Raw genomic sequence first — 22,889 nt, forward strand, 5'->3', positions numbered from 1 at the left:
ATTGGTTTATGGTTATGAATACTAAGATAAAGGACCAAAATAAAAACCCCTTAAGCTTTGTGTAAGAAGCCATGCATCACTAAGGAGTATTTTCCCATAGCTCTGAAGAGTTAGGTACATGACTAAGGACATTTCCCTCTTACAAAGCATCTCCTAAGAGATGCTACTTAAGAATCTGGACACCATCTGGAATAAAGCTGTGCTGTAATAATAAAGGACAAATCCCACATCTTCTTGCCCAGTACAAAGCAAATAGGAAGACCCAGTTGTGTCACTTTTTTCCAGTTAGCCTTTCAAAATTCCAGAGGCTAAGCTGTTGCCATAAAATCAGCAAAATCAGCAACTTATTACAAAAAAATTGTTAAAAATCAGAGGTGAAATGCCATTTTCAAAGAAGTGCAGCCTAATAATTTTTACCTGCAGAGCACATCAGGCTGTATAACAGGGTGCTGGGCAATGCACCACACCATTTCTTTGGCTGAGTCTAAACAGTGGAACAGCTCTTCCTGGGGTGTATTTCAGAGTCCTTATCCCCCTGGTCGATCCATCTGAGTGACCTGTCAGCCTGTGGCTCCCTCCCTGCCTACATGCCTGGATTTTCTTACATTAGCAACCTGGATTCAAGTGATGGGGTAGTTCACACTTGGATTTCATCCTGGCATACAGGTGGGAGGCAGCCAGGATAGATAGCTGGATCCGGGGGCTGGGAAGTGCTCCCGAGTCTTTCACTTTAGCTGTAGCTTTCATGTCAAGATCTAATGTTGTCAATCGTACATCTAATTATCAGCTGGAAGAAGTTATGGGATGAAGGGGAAAAAATTATCCTCCTGAATTTTTCACTGTCAAGCAAAAATCCTTATAATGAGATCATGAATCTATGAACGTATACTGAGATGCCCTTACAGCTGAAGCCTTTCTACTGAGCAGCAGGACCTCTGGGACTGGCCCTGTGGCAAATGGATTGATGATTTTGTGATTTTTTTTTTCTTGCATGCAAGTTGTCTAGGTTGTCAATGGATTGATAGGTTTCCAGGTGTAACTATAGAAAGAGCCTTGTTGCCTATCCCAGCACAGCTCTTATGCCCTTCTATGAAAATAATCTTGACAGAATATCTGCCAATTTTATTTATAAAAAATTTTGTCTCATTCAGAGTCTTTCTTCTTCTACAAAGACAAAATTAAAAACAAGAGAATTTCTTTGACTGAGTTGCCTATTAAAGGTCACAGAATTTCCTGATACCCAGCAACACTGAAGGTATCTTGGGAGAACCAGACATGGCATTGTCGGTGGCATCCTTTCCTGACAAACTTGAATGTGAAGAGGGTGAGACTGCAGTGCAGGAATGGACAGAGGCATCTGGCTTCTGAGGTCCTTTATGCCTGTTACAGCTGCTAAGACTAGGAAGACTGTGCAGAATTTTGTAGGGATTTTTCCTTGGTAAATGATCTTTACCTGGGAATTAAATTGATCTTCTTCACAGTAACACACAACTCTACACTCTGAGAGCATTAACTCTGGGTGCTGCTTGTCTGGCTGGTTTTTCTATAGACAGCAATGCTTTTCCTGGTTGTGGCATCTTCTTGGCTGTACTCCTATTTTGAGCACGTATAAGCACATATATTGCATGCTCTGAGCAGTGGGAAGGACGTCCAAAGTCAAACATTTATTTGCCAGGTTTAGAGAAAAAAATCATGCTCGATATCTAAGTGCCACCCACGCTGATGAAAATCCCTGCTTGCTAGCCTCTCACAAGAGTTGCATGAGCACGGAAGAGATATTCTGCGCTGTTTTCTTCAGACATTGGTAGAGATCACATCATCTGTTTGCACCCTGAGAATTGCTCCACTGAAGTGGCAAATGGAGGGTGGTTTCAAATGCCTGGGCACCTGGGGCTTGTGCCTTGTCCACAAACAGCAGGTAATTCTTGCTGAGTTCCTCCAAAGCTGGACTGAATGCAGCTGTTTTTCCCCCCCAAAGAAAGGGCAGCATGGTGATTTGCCAAATGAATTTTAGACAGCAGATGATAAGGCTGCTGCCTCAGCATGAGCAGTGATGGGATTGAGCTTTAGTAGTGGAGCACAAGGATTGCAGTGCTGTACCAGACTAGCTGAAACTCACTGTAATGACCCAGAGGCAGATGTGTCAGAGCAATGTATGAAAACCCAAAATGGACAATTTCTTACCCCTCTGAAGACATCTGAGCCTACAGAAGGTGCCTACTGTATTTTAGTGTCCTGTAGGAAACTAAAGGAGATTTAGACACCGGACTGCCTTTGTGGATCTGGATCTGAATGACTGGTTCATGCCATCAAATACAAGAACTTGGTGGGGGAAGAGGGGGCTGTGCCTTTTGTTTTATGAAGCCCTACTTCAAGCTGTGTGGAGGCTCTCCATATGAATGTCTAATCTTTTTGGAATCTTACTGAGCTCCTTCTGCTGACCATATTGTATAGAGTAAATTTGTTAGATTAACTGTGATTAATTTCATAGAATAATTGTGGTTTGGGTTAGAAAAAACAACCCTTTACTTCTTCAAAAGGTGTTGCTTCACAGTTTTGTAGGATGTCTTCCCTGTTTCACTGTGAGGTGGCTTTGCATTTGAATGCCCATGTTATTTTCTCTCCCCATGCAATTTTTTTTTTTTAACCATTTTTATGCTGAGTCCTTGCAGTGTGTTACACCATCAGCGGAACCTGTGAGAAAAACACAAAGGTGGAATGACAGGCCCTGACACCAGGGCCATGATTATAAATTATGTTCCTCCAGCTGCTAATGCAAGTAATATGTGGCTTAAGTGGGAACAAAACAACACCCCCCCACAACTCACCAGCACAGGTTGGATGCTGAATACTAATAGAGAGCCGTCTGCATCCAGTCCCCACTGGGAAAAAAAAAATTGTCAACTCAGTTCAAACAGTGCATAAATTTGAGGGAACTGCCATCTGCTGACAGACCCTTCCCCCACCTACACTGCCTGAAAATCCTTCCTTACGAATATCTGCTCTGTGCAGTAGTATTCCCATCAACCTCCTTTCAGGGTCTGCCTTTCTCCGCTTCCTTTTTTCCCCCAGGTATTTCCAGAGAGTTCAGGTTTCCCAGGACTCCAGGGCACCGAAATACCTCACTGGTTTGTGTGACAGTCAGTACCAGCCCAACGCTGGTGTGTAGCTACCTGCAGGCTCTGTAGCTCAGCAGGTTATCGGTATTTCCGTCAAAGCCACTAAGGCTTGATTTTTGGAGGGACCAGCAGCTCCCCACTCTGTTGACTTCCATGGGGAGTGAAGGGTGCACACCCTCTCTGAAAACTAAGGGCACAAGCCAGAAAATTTTTGCTAAGGAAAACAACAAAGAATAAAAATGTAGAAACCTTGCAATCGAAAAGGCAGTTAAAAGAATGGCCTGCTGTTTGGATGTGGCATTGTTCTCTGGTTTGCTTTTAAATAAGGCTTTTCATTGTAGCTAGAGTGGGAAAAAGGGAATTTTTGATGAAAAAAAAAATCACGGGCAGCTGTTGAAATCAAAGAGAGTAGGAAGGATACTTCCATGGACAGCATGAAAGCCAGGTTAACTGGAACACCATTGCAATTAGATATCATCTCGCTGGAACAAAACCTAGTGGCAACTTATGTCCTGTTGTTTGATGAGGATATATCTTTTTTTTATCCGTGCTGTTGTGAAAATGCAACATGTACTTCATCTATGGGAAAGGTGGGGAGGAACCAAGCCAACCGCGCTGTTGTTGATGGGAGGTTGACATCATCTTTCCCTGATGCTAAGGGCCTCTTTCCATGTTTTGTGGAGGATGGGGAGTTTTTTTGGTATGGTAACGATGTTCTCTCTTCTCCATTCCAGCAGATACTCCCCTTTTCAGGGAACCTTTGGGAACAATATACGACTTTGGGGAAGGGGCGGGTGAATCCCCCCCTTCTTTTAGCCACTTGCGCAGTCGCACATGACAGATTCATGCCTGTAGCACTTCTAGGTTTTATCTGCTCACTAAATTTTATTTCCCCTCTGTGAGTGTTTATATTGCTTAGAGACTGCCAAGGTTCATGTTAATCATAAAAAAAAGTGGAGGTTTATTAGGTATTGCAGCTCTGTGATTCTTTGGTGTTTGAATGTTAATGAAGCTTTGTATGCTCTGGAATAGCTAGAGAGGTGGATCTTAGCTCTGGTGTGGCAAAATATCTGGGGGTGGATTTTTCTTCCCTTTCCTCTGGGTCTTAACATCTTACGTGACATTTCATCCCAGAGCAATTTTACACTATGTATCATCATGTGTAATATTGTGTCACGCTGTAATTTTGCAAGTGCATGAAACGGCAGGAGGGAGGTGAGAATGGGCTCGGTTACACCCCGAAAGGAGGGGAGAGCTCAGCGGAGGGACCTGCTCCTGGGAGGTAATGAATTGGGTGTCAGCACTTTGCCAGAGCAGAGTGACAGAGCAGAGGGGAATTTATTATTTTTAGGGGCTCAGTGGGCAGACAAGAGGAAAGGAACCAGTCAGCTCGCATTACTAACGGTCATTTCCACAGGCTGTGCATGTACGTGGGATTTAACAAAAGAAGGGGCATTCATTCTCGCTCCAGACAGGTGGTTTTTTTCTTTTTCTGAAGGCTAAAGGAAGAACTTGGCCATTTTAACTGGCTCAGAGTGAGAAGCCTTCAAAGCAACCTTGGTGGCAACTCTTGGGGAAGGCAGACACAGAGTCATTCCGGGTGAGGGAGACATCTGACAGTTCAGGGGTATTCCCCTTTCACAGCCTCTTCTCTGGGTGCAGTCAGCCCTGAGGGATCCCTCTGAGATGGAGGAAACGGGGATGCAGAGGGGGAGAGAGGAACCAGGTAGACATTAGGGCAGGAGGAATCATAGCACAGGGTGTATGCATCCTGCTGGTGTGCAGCTGTTGCTAGCCCTGATGATGAAGGTTGTATTTACTAAAGAAAGCTAGAGGATGACCAGCTTCTTATTTCTCAGGAACAAGCAGTACTTTCTTGCTGAGTTACGCTCTATGCATTCCCAGGTGGCATTCAGTGTAATTTCATTGTCCTTTGTCTCTTCCTTTGCCCTGAGCACAAATTTGTTCCTTCAGCTTAACTCAAGCAAGATTTCTTTTTTCATTGTATTTAGGGCAAAGCAACCAAACTGGAGAGCTGAGCATTTCTTATTTTCTGAATTTCTAGCCAGGGCTGCCCTCTAAGCATTGGCTTTGGTAGAGCAAGATGTACGTCTTGCTTTAGTGCCTTCAAACTAACCTCAAAGGGGACTTGTGTCATTGTCATCTTTGTATTACTACATAAGTTGTTGTTGGAGGAAGTACCAGGCCTAACATGCTCCCCTTTTAAATGGGGAAGAGTTGATGAACATGTGTTCTACAGGGGGAAATGCTCTTCCACGTTGACCTGCCAGAGCTGGGTTGTGATGGGCCTTTTTGGAGAGAGGTCTTTTTTCCCAGGTCTCCTGTTGGCATACTTAATCCAGGAAGTCTCTCCTTTTGACTATACTTTTTCAAAGCAACTTTTTTTCATTTTTTGAGGTGTAATATGACTTCTTTTTGGGGCAGAAATCATGGCAAATTCCATTTCCATCTCCCTTGAATCCAACTGAGACTTCTTCCTCTTCAGCACTATGAAAAGGGACATGGCTTCCCCAGGTTGGGAACCCATGGGCTACCATAAAGCTGGTCTGAAATTATTCAAACTTGCAGGCAGGTGTGCTTTGATGGAAAGGAGGTAGTGCCCATATTTTCTTGGTCAGACTAGTGCAATTCATACAGCTGTACTCCTTTCCTACCAGCTACCTTTTCAGCACACCAGGACTCTCTTACACATGTTCTCTGATGAGATCCAGCAGTAAGTGCTTCTCCCTCTGCAGCTGCTTTTTGCTTAATTGACCCATTTCGCAGCAGATTAGGCCCCAAGGAGGAGGTTAATATGAGCAGTTATTCTAAAAGGCAGGTCGGGGCTTCGGTGGACTGTTCATCACTGGAAAAGCCTGTTAGCCCCAATTTTTTACCTTTTTATACTTTATTCTAAAATATTCTGACTTAACAATGAACTTAGGAATCTCTCCTGCTAGATATAGTCTCCACACCTCTCTCTTTCCTGACTTCTGAACTGGTTGTGGTGGGTCAGATTTAACACCATGCATGCAGATTTACCTTCACTCTTTCTTTTTGTCTTAAAACAGCCACCAAAATTGTATCTCTGGATCTTCCAGAGATTGGAAGGGGGGCTTTAGCTTCTCTGAGTAATAGTCCCAATGTGCTGTGTGAGATGTAGGAATACATCTCACCAGGCAGTGCATCTTTCTGCGGGATTGATGAGGATGAGAAATCTTTTCCTCCACTGCAAGCAATTACAGTGGCCCCTTTGAGTCTGTGCAGGGATTGCATATCATACAGGTTCTCAGAATTACAGCTGCTACGATGACCGAAGGAGAGAATTAGAGCAAAATTCAGTGTGAACCAGTATTAAGCAATTAGTATATCTTTATTGATATAATATTACTAATAAGGATTGATGAGGATGAGAAATCTTTTCCTGCACTGCAAGCAATTACAGTGGCCCCTTTGAGTCTGTGCAGGGATTGCATATCATACAGGTTCTCAGAATTACAGCTGCTACGATGACCGAAGGAGAGAATTAGAGCAAAATTCAGTGTGAACCAGTATTAAGCAATTAGTATATCTTTATTGATATAATATTACTAATATTACATAATATTATTGTTATATTAATAACATTATATTGATGAATTCTGAGATGTGGCCAGCTTGCTCTTTATTAGCTGCTGTTCCTGACAAGCCTGTCCAGTACACTGCAGGAATTGTCTCTGTATCTCCCCCACTTTCTGCCATCACGAGTCTCCTATACATTAGTTAAGGAACAACTTCTGCCTGTACCTACTATGCAATTTCCTTGAACACCCATACAAGAAAACAAAGAGGATTGTGCCATAACTGTAACAACAAAAGGGTGGATGAACCGTGAATGACTAGATGGAGCTGAAAAATTTGTGGCTTTTCCTTGCTAGGGCAATAAATGATAATGATTGCCTTTAGTACAGGTAGGTGCAGCCCTGATACTGGAACGGGGGCATGTTTTGGAGGATGAGCACGTGTGGTATGTGCAGGTATGTGGTAGCATGCCTGCAGGTAGGGGCATTAGCTGGGGGCAGGCACACAGTCCCTGCCACGTCCTACCATTGTGGTTTTCTCAGTGGATGGGTTTTGATGTGACCAGGGAAAATTTGCAGCCCTGGGCTCGGCTTCTGGTGTCATGGTGGGAAAGTGGGATTCTGAAGCAAATAGATTGAGGTTGTGGGTAGGAAAAAGCCTCGCTGATCACTATCCCTCCTGTAAACCCATGGCTGACCTCAAACTTTTGCTGTAGGAACTTCCTCAGCGTGAGCTCTCACAGGCTCACCGAGCACAGAAACATTGCAGCCCCTTCCCCATGCAGGCAAACATCCTGCAAAATGCATGCTGCTGGTGTTCAGTCCCAGCGAGACAGAGCAAGCTGGGGAGCTGCCGCAGCTCCCTCCCCATGCTGCTGGCCATACAACGGGTTTAAATATTTTCCCTACTGCTGTTCCCACCCCCATCATCTCTGTAAGTGAGTTCATTTGATTAGGAACTCCAGTTTGCATGGTAACACTGGAGCCCCAGGGATTATGATTTTTTTTCATGCCAATCCAGATCAGTGTGAGACAGCAGTCTCGACAGGATGGGTTGCTGTAATTTAAACAGTAGAAGTCCAGAGCCATTTGTGCTGCATTTGCAGAATTACCAGCTGGGACCAAGAAAGCTTTGGGGAAGGAGAAAACGAGAGTGCATTTGGGACCCTTGCTTAGTCCTTAGGGAGGACACAGCCTAGCTAAAATGAAGGATCAAGGGCCTCAGTCCAGACATCTGAATGGGCCAGGAAACTTGCTGTTGAATGAACTATTTAAGAGGGACCTGGAAGGGCTGGGGACAAGGGAGCTACAGCAAAGAAACAGAATGGTGCAGCAAAGTCACCTGCTTGGGAATGAGGAGAGGGGAAATATTTGATCCCCAAAGAGGGTATTGTGTCTGGTACCTCCAACACCAGCATCTGCTCTTGGACATGCTGCGGGATTTACATGCTGGGCTTTGTTGGTGGTCGGGGTATTCTCCTTTTACAACTTTAATAAATAGAGAAGGATTCCCTTTCTCCCGCCCTCTCTTCTGCAAGGTACTTGAGGCACAACTTATCCTTGTTGCATCGCCCAGAAGGCACAAAGGGATGTGTGCTACAAAGGCTTCATTCTTTCTACCTGCTCACCTACCTCTGCTATCAGAAAAGCAGGATCTCTCCATAGTTATAAGGCAGCTTATCTGCACAGATTAGACCCTGAATGTGGACTCTGGCTGCTGGCGGATCCTGCTGGGCCAGCAGATGATGCTGCCCGTTGAACAGCTGAGAGCATGGGAACACAAAGCCTCTGAGAACACCAAATGCCTCAGCAAAATCCATACATCTGCAAGGGGTTAAACACAGGAATGTGCACTCCTGAAGGTCTGTGCGGGGATGGAAATGATGTGAGAATTCAGGGCTATTGGATCTAGCATTCATTCAATTACCATGCTTAGTTAAGTACTGCACAGTGGAGTGAAGACTGCAGTCTGTTAGGATGGCTGTTACTATAAGTCATTTAATTATGAGGTTGCTCATATGCCATTTTAACATATGTAGAGTAACATTATCCCTCTTTTGTAGGTCACTATTCTCATAAGTCTGGCTCTTGCATTCCTTGCCTGCATAGTGTTTCTTGTGGTATACAAAGCCTTTACTTATGACCACAGTTGCCCAGATGGATTTGTTTATAAGGTAAGAAACTTCAGACGCATGAATTGCCTGAGATAATGATAGACTTTAATTGACTACATGGTTACAGTCTAGTCTGCTTTTTTGACCAGGCCAAACAGAACATTTGGCAAGAACGTGTTGAAATGGGAAAAGTGTTATGGGAAATGTGGACTTGCATCTGCCTCCATCAGCTACTGTTACACTGTAATTGTTGGGATTAGCATTTGGTGAACAGTGCAGACAGATGTTCAGGAACAATCCCTCATATTTGTGAATGGATTTATTGCAGCTGGAATCCCGCGTTTACTTCCCACACGTTCAAGTGACTGAGGTTTACTGGCATACATTTTAATGCAAAGCAAACTCCCAGAGTGCTGGCACGTGTGTCCTTTGTGAAAGAAAACTGAATTTGCTCATGTAGTTCATTTTTAGGTGCTTTTGAGCCTCTATCAAGAACAAAACCATGTAACTTAATTGCTAAAACCCCTCTGCCCGGTGATTTTATATTGAATATTCACAGAGAACTATTTGCCTGGTCTGCTGAGATTTAAAAAAAAAAAAAGTTGTTTGCAAAATAGTTCACTGACTCACTGACTCCTTGCTGTGAATAAACTCATAAACTCACAGGAGTCTTGACCACACTGGGGATAGTCTGTGGGCTGGAAGATAGAGTAAGGATGTTGGTGTATTAGTCATTGTGAATTATTCTCTTAGGTTATATAAAAATGAACTTAGGACAGCGTAATGAATTTCAGAATCAGATCCAAACCTGAACTTCTGAAAAGATTAAAAGTTTTGGACTCAGATTTCAGCTAGTCACATTGAACTGGGAGTTGGGGTATCTCACAATTTGAGAATAATTGTACCTGGGGCCCTTTGTGTCCTTGGTGCTACTTCGACTCTGGTGAATACCAACCAGTCTGACATTTGTTACCATTTGATTGCTCTTTTACAGCTGTTGCAAAGCGAATTGTTTTATCTGTGCAGTTCTTAGCACACAAGTGTCCGCACTAGCGTAGCAGAGACGCATGGGCAGTGTCTGCACAGACAAGAAGCTCTGACAGGGGCTGGCCAGTTGGGCTACGCTTCCTACCATCCCTGACCAAGGTGGTCGTCCTACAGGTCAGAGATAACACTGCAACAGAGCAGCACGTAAGCAGCTTACTCTGCCTCTGCCTGTCCTCTACTTGTCTGAGGATTAATTCTGGACTTCGCTCTACAGACCTTTCAGTCCAGCACATGATAAGAGCTGCTCAGCCAGCCCTGCTAGGACTCCAGCAAGGGGCCTTGGTCTCTGTGCATGCCAGTAAGGTACCAAACCAGTCAGACCTTCATTTTACAGTCCCCATTTCCCATCCATGGATGAAATCAGCCTGTAGTCAGGGTTGCCAATAGCAACAGGTTTTGAAGGCTGCTGCCCTACTCTAAACTTTGTGCTTTCCCATGGCACTGGAAGGCAGTCGGGGCTACGCAGCAGACGCTCTTGCTGCAGCAAGTCTGAGTCAAACGTCATCCATGCAAACAGCTAACCCTGGGATTTTTAAAGCAAGAGCCTGAGGCTGATGGGACCACTCTTTACTTCTCTTGCTTTCTTCCCCTTTCCAGCACAAGCGGTGCATCCCGGCCTCGCTGGACGCGTACTACTCCGCACAGGATTCCAACTCCCGGGGCAGGTTCTACACCGTCATCAGCCACTACAGCATGGCCAAGCAGACCAGCTCCCGGGCCGTATCGCCCTGGCTGTCTTCAGGATCGGTAAACCACGAAGCCAAGGCTGCCAAGACAGAAGGTCATTAAGGTTAAGAAGTGGTGATGGGCAAAGTGGGAGGGTGGGGGGACAACACCATGTCTATACTGCATTGCTCTAGCTGAGGGTGCTGTGCTAACAGCACGACAGGAATAAATAAAACCCAAGTGCGGGAGTCATCTTAATGGATATTTCTTTTCGTGCATTGTTCTCGTTGATTTGTAATCGAGTCGAGCTCTTGTACAAAGGCATGTTTGATGTTGACTGTACCTTACGATGTAAAAATATTTTTAAATCATTGCTTAACTATTTGTTAGAAAAAGAAATTAAAAAACAAAAAAAGCAAATTAGATAAACAGCCAGAGATGATAAAAGCAGCAAAGAGAATCCCGCAAAGTTTTATCATTGCTGGAAAGCTATGACATGGCTTAACATGCAGTGAAGGAACGGCTGAAATCCTTTCGAGAGAGAGGGTAGAGAGAATCTGTTACAAAGACATTGTGATGTTGTTTAGCTTGCCAAAGGGGGGATATGTTGCTGTCAAATTGAATCTAGCGTCAGTGTTCATTTGCTGATAGAGAAATACAGGCATCTCCTCCTCCCTCAAACATACACATGTGAAAACACACATGCACACACAGCCCTGCACAGTGGCCTAAGTAAATCCGGAAAGATCTAGGCATTTGTAATGAGCCGCCACTGTGCTAGTGATCTTGGCTAGGCTCTGAGGCTGAAATCCTGGTTGGCATTTGGGTATGGAGCAGGATGGAAGCAGACGGAGGCTTCCATAGTGAAATCAAGAATATACTTCTGAGCACGAGGCTAGGAGTCAGGAGATTGGGCCTTTATTTCTGCTGCTGACACACATTTTCTGCATGACCTTTGGCAAGTTATATGAGGCTTCATCCTTTGGGACCTCCCTCCAGAGGCTCACCGAGAGACAAAGAAATGCCAAAGAAATTGAGGAGCCTCTCAAGAGTGGTGATAGTATAGAACAGTATTAAGCCTCTAACTTTTCAGCCCCTAATTTTCCCTCACCCATGAAATGGGATGCTTCTGCTTCCCTTCTTCAACTTCAGATACTTCAGTATTTAATGTCATTCTAGGTAGAGAGGGATGGCTGTAGCATGCTCTCAGAGTAGAAGGGTCCCATCAAATCTCTGCTTGCAAACACAGACCAGACCCCAAGCTTAATCCAGTCCTGTCCAATGTAAAACATCCTCTCCCCACAAATGGCATGTGCAATTAGTGCAGACTGGTGGGATTTAAAAAAAAAAAGGATTCTCTTTTCTCAGAGCTGCAAGCTGTTGCTGCAAAGCAGCTCTGCTCCTTGGTAGTGCAGGCAGGGTGAGACTGAGCAGCAGGAGCAGAGTGCACAGGGAGGGCAAGGTTCACATTTGACTAAGGCTGCTTTTTCAGATTTGTGGCTAGACTGGGATGGAAATTAGGAACTGGCCCCTTCTTCCCCTGCATTGGGCAGTTTTGTCCTCCATTTCGCATACATAGATACTAGAGGGTGTAAATGAGGGCAGAACTCCTCAGTCCTAACAGGCGTCATGGTAAATAACTGTATAGTGTAGCTAAAAATGTAGTGCCAAATGCCATTGTCTGATTTCCTATCCTTCCTTCCCCTTCCACCTGTAAATTCATTTCTCACTCAAAATGTACAAACCACCTCCTCCACCAACAATCAAAACTCCAGCAAACCACTGAACAGTTTATAATTTTGTGGTGTATTTTTTGTCAGTAGGTAGCAGAGACTGAAGTATTTTTTGGTGTAATTCTTGAACTTTTCTGACGGGATTAAAATAAAGCTAGATGTGACTGAGTGTCTCTGTGGCTCCAGCAGGTTTTTTTGGTGACTTGTGCTGTGGGCTGGGAGGTGGCGGGTGGCCTGGTGCTGCTGAGTGTGGCTGGGGCAGAGACTGCGTGCTGCTGAGTGTGGCTGTAGCAGAGACTGCGTCTTTACAAGGGACCTGAGGTGACTCTGGCTTTCAGGAGGCATTTTCAGAGCTTGCTGTTTTCCCCTTTAATCACTGGGGGTTTGTTCCCTATGTTCCTGCCCATTTTTCAATTGCAAATAGAAAAATAGTAATTAAACTCAAGGTGATCTTCAAAGCAAGTGGAGATGCTTTCTATTGGTGATTCTTGACTTTATGGAGAGACCTCCCCTCCCTTCCCATTTTAAGGCCAATGAATGATAGAAACTTTGGCTGGCAGCAACGTCTCCTTTACCAGCTACTCCCAATGCAAGTGTTCATCTATGTTGGAGCAGGATCCTTCAGAAGGGCCTTTACAAAAAGAGCGCTGCAAGGAAATACAGCTGACAAACCAAGAGCCACAGCTGAACTTTGAAAAAGTTGAGCTCTGTATCCAAACTCTGCAGATTGGTTTCTAATGAAACCACAACTATATTCATCTCACATTGTTCAGAAAGCAGATTGTGTTTCCTCAAGTCCTTCAACTCTCTGAAATTGAATGATACCCTGGCATTTAATTGGCTCATTCCCAAAGGCTAAAGAACGTTTTATAAAAACCTTTGGATGGCCTTCCTTCCAAAAAAAAGTGTATTCAGAATTGTGAAATTGAGCTACCATAGGACAGAAACCACTCTGGTGTTAGAGGTCACCAGTGAGTACTTATGGAATGTATTAAAAGGGATTCAGTGCGCTTTGCAGAATTGAGTCACAGGATAATTTGACCATGGTATTTCTATTGCCACTCTCCCAGTAATACTCTAACTGTATGTTTACTTTAATCTAAAAAAACCCAGGAATCAAATAATTTGAATTAAAGGGTTCTAGCTATTATTAGATAAGTGAGTCAGTGGGGATAACCATTCCTATTTAATAAAGGAAAGATTGAAATGTGTATGGAGCAGAATGGAAAAAAAAGACCCAAGGAAGACTCATGGGAGAGCAAACGAAACCAAACAACCCAACTCCAGCTGCAAGTTCCATTACTGTCAATGTTGTCATTACGGTTTTTGTACAAGCTGCAACAGAGCTTCCAAGATCAACCACATATTTTAATCACGGTAACAGAGAGAGAGAGAGAGAGAGAGAGAGTAAATTGAAATTGTAGTACATCTTATTATTTCAGTCTTTAAAAGCGTCCTTCAAGGTTTATCATACGTTTTCAATGCTGATTAAAGTAGCATATTGGTGATAGTGCAGTCTCATCCTGGCTGTCATCTCTCTGTGAAGTCTAAAGCTCCTTTCTGGCTCTACAGAGTAGTGTTTTTGTGAGCTAGTGTCTGGCGAGGGCTCAGTCATAGCTCTGAATGGTACCGATGAACAAGAGCCTTCCCTCTGCTTCTCCCAACATTTATGTGATGGCCAAGTCAAGTCAGCTCCAACCTCTTCATCTGTGACTGACGCTGCTAAAGCATGAGTCCCTTCGAGCAATCTTCTCCATTATAATAGATTGCTGCAGTGGGCTCAGATTTTGAATTCACCACCAAAATATGCTTTTGGGCCACTGGGACTGGAAGAGTTGATTTGTCTTCTGAGACAGTCACACAGAGGATGGGTGCCTGGACTGTTTGTTTGTCCTATCTGGAGTGGTAGGAAGGGATGAACAAGAAGTGTCAACGCATGGATGAGCTCATCTTGCGGGCAAAGGGACATACTGAGCAGGCAGCAATCCTGCGGAATAACTGGCAGAACGTGTGGGGAAAAAAATAGCTTTGCTAAAAGGTGCGGTGATGCCGTGATGGGAACTCAGCTGCCCCCAGCCTAGGCTCTGGAAGAGGAGGAAGACATTGTGGCTGTTGGAGCCTGAGAAAGATTGAGAGCAAGAGAAAAAGAGGTTGCTGCCAGCCAAGACATGGAAGCAAGCATTGCTTTTCTGTCATAACCCAGTGACCCCAAAGCACTATATCCTGCTTGACTAATACAGACTGTCTTGTTTTGGAAAAGCTGCCCATTGTTGCTACAAACATCTGCTGACTGCAGCGTGCTCTGAGGGGAATCGCTCCGCCACTGATTCAAATCCTCTTGGACTGCCTGCAACACAGTGTGAGAAAAGGAGGTGCTGACAGCAGGACCCCGTGGCTGGCGGGGCACACCATTGGCAAAACCAGAGGTGTCTGTCCAGGGTCTTGGAGGTGATTTCATGCTTTAGATCCGCGTTAGAAAGACAGCTCAAGGTGCTGCCAGTGCCTCTGTTACGAGATCAGAAAAGGAACAGTCTCTGTCCCTTTGCATGTGATTTTTTTTTCCCCCCCTTTATCCTCCTCCGTGCTTGCCAGCTGTTTCTGGTTTGTAATAATACCTCAAGTGATAAGTGTAAGGGTCGTGCACTGAACTGTCTACAATCACATTTTATACGATTAGTCAGGGTTTTTTTAAAGCACCCTAATTATTACAGTCAAACCGGATTAAGCTATTCCTCTAATAGATTTTCAGTTCCTGTAAAATAGGCCAGAGAAAATGACTTATGGCAGGGGACGGGGGAAGGGAAGGCTCTTTCCTCTGTCTCTTTTGCCTTTGCTTTTTTAAAATGCCAGCAGTGGCAGGAGTGTTACAGGAATCCCACTGAGAGCACTAGATGAGCACCCAGCAAAGTCAGGGGTCTCTGGTACTCAGCTCCCCTTCTCATCTGGACTGGTGCCCTTTGAGGGGCAAAAAAGGTAAAATCCTTTTGATTGAGAATGTTACTTTACTTGGGAGGGTGGATGACAAGCCATTTGATGGGTTGTGGGTAGCTCCCTCATGGAAAATAATCCACGGCAAGTCGAAGTACAGGAAGGTGATAAATGCATTGGCATTATGCCTGAACCGCTCGTCACCGGGAAAGGCTGGGCAGGATTAGTGCTGAAGAGGCTTTTGTCCTGCAGTAGGCAGACTGTGAATGGTAAAAGCAGAGCAAGAGGAAATGGAAAAGCCTCTTAACGGCAGGTTACACAGTTCATCCTGGCATGGCCAGCGCCCTGCCCTGCTCTGACATGACGGGATTGCCCGAGCCTGAGCCCACTGCTGGTGCAGGAACCAGCACCAGGGATGCAACCAGTCTGCCAGGGATGTGCATCGCTTCCCTCTGCTGAGGGCTCCTGCCTGTGCGGAGGGGCTGCTGCAGCTGCCGGCAGTCCCCAATAGCGCAAGGGCGGGGGGGTCAGAAACAAGATGCCCCGTGGCTTCCCTTGCTGATAATACAAAGCGTGAGCACTACCGGTGTGAGCAATAATGAAAACACTGCAAACTGAGGCAGCCATTAATAAAATATTTACACCACTCGGGCAGCGGTGTTTTAGATGAGTGCTGAGGCTTCCCTGTGGCAATCGGTGATTGATGGTGACATTATTACTTACTGTTCCCCTGCCCTCCTCCATCGACACAGTGCTGGCCAGCTGCAAATGGCCAAGGAGAGTCTAGCCCTTCACAGTCCCCGGGGTTAAAAAGAGCCAAGCTCATGCTACGTGGGGCTGCGAAGCCACAGCAAGCCCAGCTCTCCTTCAGTCTGTAGGTCAATGCCAGCAGGTTGCTTTAAGCAGCAACACAGTGCAAATCCGAGGGAGGTACTGTCTGCTGCGGCAAAAGGAGCGATGCCCAGCGACGAAAGGGAGGTACTGTCTGGTGCGGCAAAAGGAGCGATGCCCAGCGACGACGGCAGCTTCTGCCAGCAGCTTTCCAGACACTGGTTGAACGCTATGGTGGACCAGGTCTCTGCAGGGACCAATGCCGGGGGCTCCACTACTGCCATCTCCCAGCTGGGTAAGTGTGCAGGTACTGGTGGCCTTTCAACAACCCAAAACCCCAAGCTCCCAAGGCCTTGCAGTCACTAAATATCTTCTCCGCAAGCTGCTTTGCAGGCCTGTGGGTGAACCCTGCTCGTCTGGACAACAGCCAGTGCAGGTAATTAGCTCGCCCTGTCACTCAAATGGAAACAGCAGTGCAGCATTGCACAGGTTTCTGCTAAACAGTCGCTTATTCTCAACCCCTCCAGTCGTGGCTACATTTCAATGGTCGGTAAATTGATTTCTGTGTATATTTTGTATGCCAGGTTATTACAATTACTCTTCAGGATCCTTTGGGATGAAAGGCTATTATAGAGATGAAAGCTCATTAACAATAAATATAAAGGGTCAAAACTCCCCATAAAAATGTATTAGAAACAGATTCTAGTTTGGAAATGTAAATATAGCATTTGGCAGAGGTCCGGACTGGCTAGTCTGGTGTGCAAGACAGCTTAATCCACTGGGAAGATGTGGCTATTTTTATAGCAGTCAGTAGAATTACTGTGTGAATTATGGAGCTTTGGCTTACTGGAAAAACAACTCCTCCCTGCCATCAAGAAAAAAGGAATTGTTGGCAGGGGAGAGTGGAATAAGATCATTTCTTCTGCTGAAAATACATTTTTTGTAGTAGAGCTGGAGCATCTTTGGGAGTTTACAAGTATAAATGTTAAAGAAAAAAACAAAAATAAAGGTGAAGGGAATTTCAAAATTATAGTGGTAGCAATGAAAGTATCTAAACAGTGAAAAAACCCCATTTTTTTCAAATATGTTTTCACAAATTCATTAATGAATGGGAAGCTGAACCTGTCCTTTTCCAAAAACTTTTGACCCACCTCCATTTCCAACACCTTCCCATACGGGTACCTTGAGCAAACTCCAGCTACCTCACATGCGCAGGGGTGCAAATGAGCCCTCATCATGCCAATTTATGGGTCATCTCCCCAACACACAGCTTATTGGAGGTGCCATTTTGTTTTGCAGACTCTCAGCTGTTATTGCAGAGGAGCCGTGGTCGTTTCTGTGCTCCTATAACAGGGGAGGATCCCTGGGGACTCTGCAAGGAGGATGCAGGCACACACACACACGGCAATGTGTGTCCATGCATTTAAGCAGGACCAGCATTTCAGATGCAACCTCGTTAGCTGTCAGGTGCTAATGGCTAAGAGCAGGTTACACAAGATCATTTGAGTAGAGTTTTGGTTTGATGCTGCAAGTAATGGATATTTCAGAGGAACCATTTTTCTCAGTCTGATCCTCAGGCTGAAAGTCTAGAAGAGAGTAACAGAGGGAGAGCAGTGGGTTTATGATTTTTGCTGAGGAAGAGGCAGTGTCAGCAGAAGGGGGCTCCCGCAGGGCTCCGGCATCACTGTTCAGGGTGAGCTGACTCAGGCTCCAGTTCACAGAGGTGTCGCAGTCACTTAACCTTTCAAGATGTGGCATTCCCTCCTTGCTCCACGTTATCCCTTGAGAAGGCATTTTTCTGATGGTTTTGATCAATTGGCATAATCACTGAGACCTTAAGATGAGTAATTAAGATGTTAAAGTCTTTGGCTTATACAAATGACATTAATCTGTGCACGTTCCACATCCGTGTTGTCATCCCATCTTGCAATGTACCCCATTATCTGCTTACCTCTGTGTCTTGACCTTGCTTAAAAAAAATGACAATGAAGTGTGTTTTTTTTTTAAAAAAAAAAGCAAAACATGCCACTTTAACCGCTTTTTTTTTAAAAAAAAAGCAAAACATGCCACTTTAACCTCCTCAAACTAAATAAACAAAGAAGGGGAGAAAAATCTATTCTGTTCCTTATTCAGCACGAGGGTTTTGTTGCTTTTCCCTGCTGCATTCAATCTGCGTGGCACAGTGATGACTGCCTATAAAAAAGGGATGACTTGCCATCTCTTCAGCCCTTTTATTTCCAATAATATTTTGGCGTGTACATGATGGAGAAGCTGTTGATTTTCACACAGACACATACTAATAACCTGCCTGATGGAGGGAACGTGAGAAAGGGCAGGAGAGTAAGAAGGGGAGGACGAAATAAAACGTTCAGGTCCCTACAACAGCTGATATTTCATAGGTATTGGTGGTTGTTTCTGTGAAAAGTTATTATAAGGCCCATTAAAATGGCAGCAGGACTGCGAGGGTTTGTGTGCATTATCAGAGCCTGAGAGACCGAAATTGACGACTGGGCTGCTGTCTTTGGAGGGGATATGGAAGGGCCCAGCCAGGCTGTTGACTGGCACCTCTGCCGATGTGCGTGTGTGGGTGTGCATGGCATGCATACATCTAGCTGCATACACACGAGTGCTCCCCACAAAAATCCAGGTACAAGCAAAAAGGGGCAACTCTGGTGAACTGCAAGTGTATTTCCAAGAAAACACCTCCTCTCCTTACTATTATTATTACTTTAAGGGACATACAGCCATAATCCACCTGCTAGAACTAATTCTGATTCAATGGGGATTTACTGCTATTAAAGAAATGGGCCTTATACTGCTTTTTGTGGGCCCCGTATGTGCCTTATTGCTGCATAGAGGAAAACCTGAAGGTCCTTAGTAAACTCAGGGTTTTCCTGTGCTACAGCCTCTGCAAACACGCTGCAAAAAGACAGTGCTCAGAAAAATGTCATTAAAGAGAGCGGGTGGGCGACTAAAGGAGGCAGGAGCAGTACCTGCACGGAGGTGAAATAACTCACCCAAGGGCTGAGCAATTCCTGACAACAAGCCCCCAGCCTGAACCGGTCACTGGGCAGTGAAGAGTCCTGTTGGAGGTGAACTGGTTTTAAAGCGATTAGCTTGGAGGATTTGCAGCTGTGCAAAGGACACCCTCCCCCCCGCTTGCCATGGCTTGATGCCCCAGGGGAGGCGTGCAGAGAGCAGCACCAGGCACCTGCGCTTCCAGGGAGTTTATCCAGGGAGTCTCAGCAAGGGTTTATTTATTTCAACCCTTTTCTCCAGCAAATGGCAGTCACTGTGGTGGTCAAATACTATAAGGAGAAAATAAACTCTGCAGGAACAATAAGCCCCATGTACCCGAGCTCATGTTGTGTCTCTGGGCAAGCAGTAAATTGAAATGTCAGTTCAGAAAGCAAAGGGTATCCAGGACTATTTTCCTTGGTCATCACCCCGCCAGCATGGCTAATATTGCACCTGATTAAAAATGCACAGAACACAGTTATCTATAACAATTTGCTCTTGTTTATTAAAATAAATGGATGGCACTGGGTGAGACAGAGCCGGCCACTAATTGGTTTGGAGTTGCAGCAAATTTTTGTAGCAGGTTACAGCCTGACAATGCATTTTAAGCATTAGGAATACAGGTAATTCCGCCCACAGTCCATCCTCAGTTTGGTGACATCTATGCAATGTAAGCAGTTAAAAAAGAACTGGGTTTTAAAAACATAAGTTAAAGAAATGACAAACATTTCTTCCTCCTCCTGCCAGGTCAAAGAGAGGGAGATGCTAAATGGAGCAATGAATTTATTTATCCTTCACCTTTTTTTTTTTTCTTTTCTTTCGGGGACAGCGATGGGATCATGTTTCTGACCTATGTGAGCTGGCTGCACACGCGCCTTGCAGTCCAGGCTGTGATGGTGACAGCCCCACACCACAGCACCGTGCACATGACTGCCTCAGTTTCCCCACGCGAGGGAAGCTGATGAAACACGTTGGGCTGCAGAAGGGGGATTAGTTCATGTTAGTAAACAATATGTAGAGGGCTGAAACACTACAGACACTGTTGTGGGCTTTGTGTGGTGTCAGTGAATGCCTGTGTGAACTAACGAGATTAAGGAATCACAAGTTTATAGGAAGCACCACGTAACCGATAGACCTCCAAAAGCTAAGATCAAACACCCTTTTTTTAAGTCTTTGCACAAACATACGGTAGAACAGGTAACATATTTCTCTAAAACTGGCTTCTTTTGAGTAGTGAATGTGTTCATCATGAAGTTTTCACTTTCTTTCAAGTCGGTTCGCCTACCTCCAAATTGTTTTATCCCTACATCAGAGTGTGGGCTCTTTTCAGCAGAGCACCAGCCGGACAAAGACAAGACCAAGGGGACAAGAACCTGCAGGGGAGCCTGGAGCACCCGGGGGACATTCATGGGGATGACCGAGGAAGGAAGGACGGGTTGCAGGGTGTGGGCAGCCAAATCGGCACACTGCAAGGCCAAAAGCGTTACCCCAAAGAGCATCAGCAGGAGGAGCCGTGCCCGAGCCACCACACTCCACCTGCACTGAGAACAGGTCTTCAGACAACATCAGATGCTCCTGGAGGGGAACGGCAGCTTCTCATCTCCCGACTGGAAGTCAGGAGGTACTTGGCAACTCCTCTGCACTTCCAGTACCTATTGCCTTCGGATTTGTTCCTTGGATTATTTTATCCTTTCTGTCCAAGCCTAAGTGGAAAAGTCTGTGTGAGAGAGGGGTCGCCACCAGCTACAGCACGGTGCACGCAGCATTTGCAAAGCTTTGCTGCCAGTTTCCGTGGTGCAGAGGGTCTGGAAGTGCTGCAAGTCCCACGGTATCCAGGGACTGCCCACCAGTACAGCACGGTGCACGCAGCATTTGCAAAGCTTTGCTGCCAGTTTCCGTGGTGCAGAGGGTCTGGAAGTGCTGCAAGTCCCACGGTATCCAGGGACCTGCGTGGAAACGTGTGTGGGGCTGGGCACGCACTCCTGCATCACCACCCAGGGCTGAACTGCAGCGCCGTATTGAACAGCCATGCATGATCTGGCTGCTTAAATAGAGTTTCCCCTCCCTCCCTTTAAAGTCTGCGTGTCTATGAAAAAAGCTACTGTATAATGCTCAGACAGCAGAGTCCTGTATTTCCTAATTTTATCTCAAATCCCAATGCTGGCTCCCAGCAATCGAGCCCTCAGGGAGAGCTGTGTAAACAAAACCCACAGCCCGGTGGTAGAAGAAAGGCTGTTCTGAGAATTTGAGTGACAGCTTCAGCTGAGTGTATTTAAATCTGCCTCTATCCTGCCACGGATAATAAAATTGTTCCTGGGGGAACCCTTTAAAATTGACATGACAGCAAAATGCAGGAGAGTGGTGGTAAGGGGGGAAGTTTATGGGATAGAAAGAGAAGGAGAGTGGCTGGAGAACAACCAGGATGGTATTTAGAGCTTTACATTTCAGCAGCACGTACATGGGTCGATACAGTCTTAGCAATGATTATAAAGCAGAGCATGCACAGCCCTGCACCAAGATGAAGTCTGGAAGTGGTTGCCGTCAGCAAAGCCCCCGTGCCCAGAGCTGCATTGCTCTGGAAGGGGGAGGATTAGGCAATCCCCAGTCAGGAAAAAATCTAACAATTATTAAAGTCATAAAACAGACAAGAAATTGTGTCCTACCTAACCACTTGCCTTTATTTAGGTGCTGTTTGGGCTCTACTTTCCATGTCCTCTAGGCTCAACTGTGAAGTCGGAGCACTTAAGCAGGGAAAGCCACTTGCATGGTGGGGACCTCAGATGCAATGCATGAGGCTCCCTGTAGCACAGCCTGTGCAAACCCCTCTGAAATTTTATCCAGCAAAGAGAATTGCACAGCCCTGAGTCGCTGTGGGGCCAGGAGCACACGTGTCCAGCGGCACAGCCCAGCAGGCCGTCAGCAGAGGACAGATCCTTGGGCTCAGGGCACTGCATGGACCCAGTCGCCCATTCGGATCAGTCGTGTTTGGATTTAATGGCAGGTCTGGACTCAGCCCTTTCTCTCCCTTGTCTGGATTCTGCCTTTAGAAAGGGGTTCCCCCACTGCATTACCCTGGCATGAGTTCCTAAGTCCAGAGATGCATATCAGAGATGGGAACAAAAAAAATGCCGATTTGTGCTATCTGTGAGCAAGGAAGCAGATGCCTGGGCATTGCCAGGAGTGCTGGTAACCTGACAGCCTTTGGCTATACGGCTCTTTAAGTCAGATTTTTCTGGGTCCCATGAGAATACAGACATTTAAATGATAGTGTGTTATTTTTTGGTGTTTTTTTTTCCTTTTTTATTACTGAATGGCAGTTGTCCTGCTTATTGAGAGCTGCCGAGGCAGGGAGGTGTTCCTGCAGTGTGGACAGTGCAATGCATTGAAGTGACACGAGCTTAAGCTTTGGTGCGTATTTAAAATCAAACAGCACAAATAAGCTCTTGAAGTGCACTAAAGCGGTAGCGAGGGTGCTTTTATCTGGGATGTATCTGCTGTGAGTAATTCCACCACTCACAGGAGCAAGAGTCTCTCTCTAATCACTTGTGCAGGGACTAAACAAGACAACCTAATTACTTTCCGAGAGAGCATTTTACAGCACGTAATTGGGTAGAAAGATGAGAGAAAGTTAGTTGGCGTGGTTAGGCTGCTGGTCTGGGATCCCTGATTACCTCTGCCTGCGATGCATTTTGTGTCAGGGAGCTGCCTGCTGTGAGAAATAAAAACCATCACAGTCATTTTAGGGAAACAGCCTGATGCCACATTCTTTCTTGATTGATGGAGAAACACCACCTTGAGGTTAAAGAGAAAGGTAGAGGCTAGTGATGCCAGGAGGGACTGTTGCGCCTTGCTCTCGGGGGCTGTCAGACCCTT

At 45.5% G+C, this 22,889-nt stretch overlaps 1 protein-coding gene across 1 annotated transcript in view; it reads left to right on the forward strand.

Moving 5' to 3' along the window:
- Positions 1-12,408, forward strand: part of LOC103904319 (neuron-specific protein family member 2) — a 37,659-nt gene extending 25,251 nt beyond the window's left edge. Inside the window, exons 3-4 of the mRNA XM_009285750.2 lie at positions 8,743-8,853; positions 10,438-12,408. Coding sequence (XP_009284025.1) covers positions 8,743-8,853; positions 10,438-10,629 — 303 coding nt within the window. The 3' untranslated portion in view covers positions 10,630-12,408. The remainder of the gene's footprint in view (positions 1-8,742; positions 8,854-10,437) is intronic.
- Positions 12,409-22,889: the final 10,481 nt, after the last annotated feature.

Source organism: Aptenodytes forsteri, unplaced genomic scaffold, assembly GCF_000699145.1.
Source record: "Aptenodytes forsteri isolate BGI_AS27 unplaced genomic scaffold, ASM69914v1 Scaffold54, whole genome shotgun sequence".
Lineage (NCBI taxonomy): Eukaryota > Metazoa > Chordata > Aves > Sphenisciformes > Spheniscidae > Aptenodytes > Aptenodytes forsteri.